This window comes from Pyxicephalus adspersus, chromosome 9 (genome assembly GCF_032062135.1).
Source record: "Pyxicephalus adspersus chromosome 9, UCB_Pads_2.0, whole genome shotgun sequence".
Classification (NCBI taxonomy): Eukaryota; Metazoa; Chordata; class Amphibia; order Anura; family Pyxicephalidae; genus Pyxicephalus; species Pyxicephalus adspersus.
This window is the reverse complement of record NC_092866.1, coordinates 2,951,066-2,956,540: the sequence shown is the minus strand read 5'-3', so window position 1 is coordinate 2,956,540 and position 5,475 is coordinate 2,951,066. Positions and strand designations below refer to the sequence as shown.

At 40.0% G+C, this 5,475-nt stretch overlaps 1 protein-coding gene across 1 annotated transcript in view; it reads left to right on the top strand.

Moving 5' to 3' along the window:
- Positions 1 to 3,906: 3,906 nt before the first annotated feature.
- CRISPLD2 (cysteine rich secretory protein LCCL domain containing 2) overlaps positions 3,907 to 5,475 on the top strand; it is a 31,187-nt gene continuing 29,618 nt past the window's right edge. The window contains exon 1 of the mRNA XM_072421775.1: positions 3,907 to 4,224. Coding sequence (XP_072277876.1) covers positions 3,982 to 4,224 — 243 coding nt within the window. The 5' untranslated portion in view covers positions 3,907 to 3,981. The remainder of the gene's footprint in view (positions 4,225 to 5,475) is intronic.

Genomic DNA, 5,475 nt, shown 5'->3' with positions numbered 1-5,475 from the left:
GAACCTGACCATGGACAGGGGAGAGGAGACAAGGGAACCTGACCATGGACAGGGGAGAGGAGACAAGAGAACCTGACCATGGACAAGGGAGAGGAGACAAGAGAACCTGACCATGGACAGGGGAGAGGAGACAAGGGAACCTGACCATGGACAAGGGAGAGGAGACAAGAGAACCTGACCATGGACAGGGGAGAGGAGACAAGGGAACCTGACCATGGACAAAGGAGAGGAGACAAGAGAACCTGACCATGGACAGGGGAGAGGAGACAAGAGAACCTGACCATGGACAGGAGAGAGGAGACAAGAGAACGTGACCATGGATAGGGGAGAGACAAGAAGACAAGGGAACCCAATAATGGGCAGGGAAAAGGAAGAAGACAGTGGGACCTGATAATGGGGGGAAAAGACAATGAAGACTGATTGTTACTGCGAAATGGGGAAAGGAGTGGAAAGAGAATAGGTATAAATAGCTGAGCAAGATGGGGGACACGGTGAAGAGAGAAGAGACATGGAGACCTAATCATGGACATCAGAAAATGAAGGAAATAATGGGACCTGATCATAGACAGAGTTGCACAAGACGAGACATTGGAACCTGATCATAGACAAGGAGACTGGAGGCAGTGAGGAGCTGCAGATACTTCAATCCCATTGGGAGAAGATGCAGAGGAAGAACTGTTCATGGACAGAAGGGTGATGAGAGAAGAGGAAAAGAAGAAGTTCATTGTGGACAGAGGGGAGCGGTTATTAATGAGCTGTCCTTATTCTCTTTTGGAACAATTTAACTGTTTGACTCGGCTGTGAAGGACCGTCCATCAGGGGATAGGCTTAGCCAAGGGGTAGTATTTAGTGGAAAGGGGTTGGCTTAAGCACTGGAACACAAAAAAAAATTGTTTGGGGCTGATCAGCAGGACTCAGACTCTTCTATGTACCATGAGCACTCACCAGAAAGAAATGGCAGAATTCCATATAAATAGGAAGATTCATTCCCTTTGTTTCCTTTAATGACATATATAATATATGGGAATCATATGGATAGAATTAGGAGTGATAGGATAAGGCTGCTTGTAAACAGAGTTCAGACCATTTTGTACAAAGTTGTTTTCCCATGTGCAAATTGTGACATCCAATATTGAAGTATTATAATTAATAACATTTCTTTTTTTGGGTCACTGGGCAGAGAGATGTTGTACATTTCCATTGCAGAACAAGCGAATGCAACAAACCCGGCCTTTCCTCATATAGACAACATGGCAGATGGGGCATTGTGCATTAATTCGTTCAGGCCAGTCTAGCAATGCAAGGGTTAAGTCAGCTGATACTTTAGGAATGTTCCCCTTTTCCCCCTGGAACATTTCCGGTGAAGTCTGATGGGAAAATCTCTGTTTACATATTTATAACCCTGACAAGCTGAGCTGTGGCTGTGCGAGGAGGGAACGCAGCAGCTGCATGTGAGGGGCATCCAATCTCATCAATAGAGGACATCTCCCCTTCCTGCAGACCACCTGTGTGATCCCTCTATGGGGAATCCAAAAATCTCAGACATTGCACCCTAAAGAAAGACTCTGAACCTGATGAAACCACAATGGTAGAGTGGGGGAAAAAGTAGAATACTTGTACTATATGTAATTGTGCCTAAGTCTTACTATTAATGGCATCACATAGGCTACAGCCACCAATCAGCCTAAACCATAGCCACGTGCCAAGAAATTTGATGGTCACTTTGCAGGAGTTTGGTGTTCATAAAATGTCTTTGACCACTCTCAGACCAATTGCAATGCTTCTTTGGGGGCCCTGAGAATTATTTGGAATTCCTCCTGGGAACTAGCAGCAAATTATGTTTTATATATAAATGTACCTAAGCATTCCAGTTCTGTAGCCTCAAAACTTTACATCCTATCAGAAATTGATAATCTTCAGAGAGACTAATAATGCCACTTCCAATCTGGTTACTGTTTTCCTGGCTGGAGGCTCTGATATGAGGAAGCAAAGCCCTGCAAATACCAAGATGACAGCCACCCTATGGAGAGGAATGCAGAATGAGGCATTAACGGGTAAAGATAATCTGCAAAGAGATAATGAGCAATACAAGTGATGGGTTCTGTGCCCTCTGCCTGACCTTTTGAGAACAACTTCTACAGCACAGGCGTTCTTTAAATTTCCAAGTTAAAGGGTGGAGAGGAATTGCTTGCAGCAGCTTTATAAACAGTTTAAACCTTCATTATTGATATTCGTTTGCAACAATGCATTTTAAATGTGGAGATACATTGCAATAAATTGAAGATCTGATTTGCAGAAGGACTTTCCATTACTGAACATGTATAGTTATATGTGGGAGGGAGGAGATCCGTTATTGATATTTCCCTTCTTTTCCTTTTCTTTCTTGTCTTGTCATTCCTCTTCTTTTCTTTCTTTTCTTTCCTTTTTTTTACTTATCTCTTTCTTTCTCTCTTTCTTTCTCTCTTTCTTTCTCTCTTTCTTTCTTTCTTTCTTTCTTTCTTTCTTTCTTTTTCATTTTCTATCATTTTCTTTTACTTTTCCATCTTTTTTCTTTATTTTTCTATCTATCTATCTATCTATCTATCTATCTATCTATCTATCTATCTATCTATCTATCTATCTATCTATCTATCTATCTATGTAGCATATCGTTCTTCTCTCTCTGTGTAGCAGTGAGTAATTCTGTAAATATTTGGCCAGCGTTTGTCTATGTATCAAAGCGTTTGGTTGGAACATCTTGCTGTGCGTCATCTGCGGTTTGGAGATCCACAGAAAGTCATTTCTTCTTCATGTAACTCTGATCTGTTACATAAACCTCGGAGAGGCCAGTCCATCCAGCGTACGCTATGTACCTCCCCAAACTTCCTGTATACTGACACCGATAGCTAAACCTGCCGCTGGCCGCACGTCTCAGGTGTGTTAGGGGAGGTTTTCCGCCACATATATTCTCACTTTCCATGAGCGCTGAGCCAACCATTAGTATTCCAGCAATCTGATACAGCTTCAAATTCTTCTTCTATCTGATCAGTAAATCAGACTCATTTTATCATATCAATAAATTCTAAATTTAATACAACTACAAGAGCTGTTAGTTTTGCCACCAATAAGTGTCCCAAGACGATAACATTTGATCCTGCCTAACTCTTGAAACATAGCCTATCCTTTGCCCTTTATCCCCTTCCATAGCCTAAAACTTAACACCCCCTCTTCCCCCACACATATAATTTATTTAGCTTATAAAACCTGAACCTTATCTTGACCCCAATACCCGAACCTAACCCTAACACCCATTTAAAAAGTAAAAGTAACTCCCGACACTTTACTGGCCTTCAATAATAAACTATATCCCTGACACCCAGACTTTTCCCGTAACACTAACATAACCCTAAAGGCAATTCTGAACAGTATGTCAAGGCCTCCGGCACAAGCTCACCATGTCTTGCCAGGAACGTCTACAGGTTCTTAGCTAAATTAAAATGAGATCTGATATGCCAGTATTAGAAGCCAAATTGTTAAGTTCAGATTCTGATGTTATGTAAAAATAATTACTTTGGTAACGGCAAGCAAAGGATGAAAGCTGAAATCAGGCTTGCTTTGTGGGTAGCCGTTCATAAGAAAAGATACATAGATGAGCTTCCATGAGGAAGGGAGCTCAGGTAGTGACTACGCGGTGGTGTGGTTCACTAATGATTTACGTCACCAGGGCTGGCACAGATTTTGAAAAACTGCAAACTTTGAAAGTCACCATCTTTATTCCTAGCTCTAATACAGCATAGCAGAAGTGGGGTAAATCAGGGGCCTATGAGAATTACATACACACATACTTTGACAAGTAAAGAATTCCTGCAGACATATTTCACCGGCTCTGGCTGGGGTGGCCGTTGACTTCACACAATATTTCAATATCTTCTTTTTTTATGTTTTTAGAACTGAACAGAATCTGTCACCTCAGAACACCTTCAGCTCCGACCTTCATCAAACATGAGTTTGCCCAACTTGTGTTTCCTGCCATTAGGCTTTCTTCTCCTTATGGATACGTGCCATGGCTTGTTCCTTCCTAACAACACCTTTTTGGAGAACTTTTTGGGCAAATACAGCAACAGCGACGTTCCTCATTCCCGGAGCAGAAGGGCCATCTCCAGATCGGATAAGGAGGAGATCCTACAGCTGCACAACAAGCTACGAGGACAGGTCCACCCACCGGCTTCCAACATGGAGTTCATGGTAAGTCATCAAAGCTGGTGAAAACCTACCAAATGGAATAATTGTATACATAGAAGTATAGCTAAACTTGATGAGGTCGGAAGTATTGTTATTCCAAGATAATAAGGATAAAATGTTTGTATTTCGCCTGTATTCTGAAATATTTCAAGTTTTTGGAGTTTATGAATTTTTCATTGACCAAGCTGGGTTTGAGAGTATTTTGTTTATGTTCTTTCATATTTATATTTATTTTAGATTGAATCTAACTCACATATCATATGGAAAAAAAACCCCAAAAGATTATATTTTAAAGTTACCACCTTCCTGGAATATTGAAATATATGTGAAGGAACTGGGTAATCAAATATGACCCAAAAAAGTGTTGTATGGCTCAATCACATTACAGCTTATAAACACATTTTATTTTAGTCCTTTAAAATTTACATCACAATTTAAAAATAAATATATATTCTATTGACTCATACAACAGACAAGGTTAATATCAAGTTTGAAGTCCAAAATGAACAGATATGTTTTCCAAGACCTGACATGTTTCGCAGGATAAACCTGCTTCTTCAGGGGAACATCAAATTTACAGAAGTAAGTGTTACGTGGCAATCATTCTCTTTGGAATTAACTTGAGCTATTCCTAACAGCTAAAGCTTTTACCTCTATATGCACGTACTACTACACCTTTAAGGTTTTGATTATAAGTTTTTTTGGGTAAAAGTCACTGGATCATAAACTAGACTTACCTGTAAGAACTTACCTGTTGTGCAAGCCACATTCCCTGATTTTGGGTCTTTATCTCTTTCCAACCATAAGTTGAGGCTACTTCTGTACATTTGTGATGTTCCCCTAAAGAAGCAGGTTTGTCATGCAAAACGCGTCGGAACATGAAAAACATCACTGTTTATTTTGTACTCCATCATACTTGATATTTACCTTGTGTAAAGAGTTAATATAATATTAATGTTTTTAAATTGGGATGTAAATTTTAATGTATTGAAAAAAGATGTTTTTGATGTTTTTATAAGCTGTAATGTGATTGGACCACACAACTCCCTACATTTTGGGTCATTTTTGATTACCCAGTTCCTTCACATATATTTGAATTTAGCTCAAAGCCCATCTTTAAAAGGCATTGGTTTGGCAAAGTCTATGTTAGGCTCTTCCTTTATTAAGAGCGGGCAACAGTAAAGCCTTATAAATGCACTTCAACCTGAAAATGGTGTTTGTAGAACATGAAGAAACCCCCATTGCTTGTGTTTC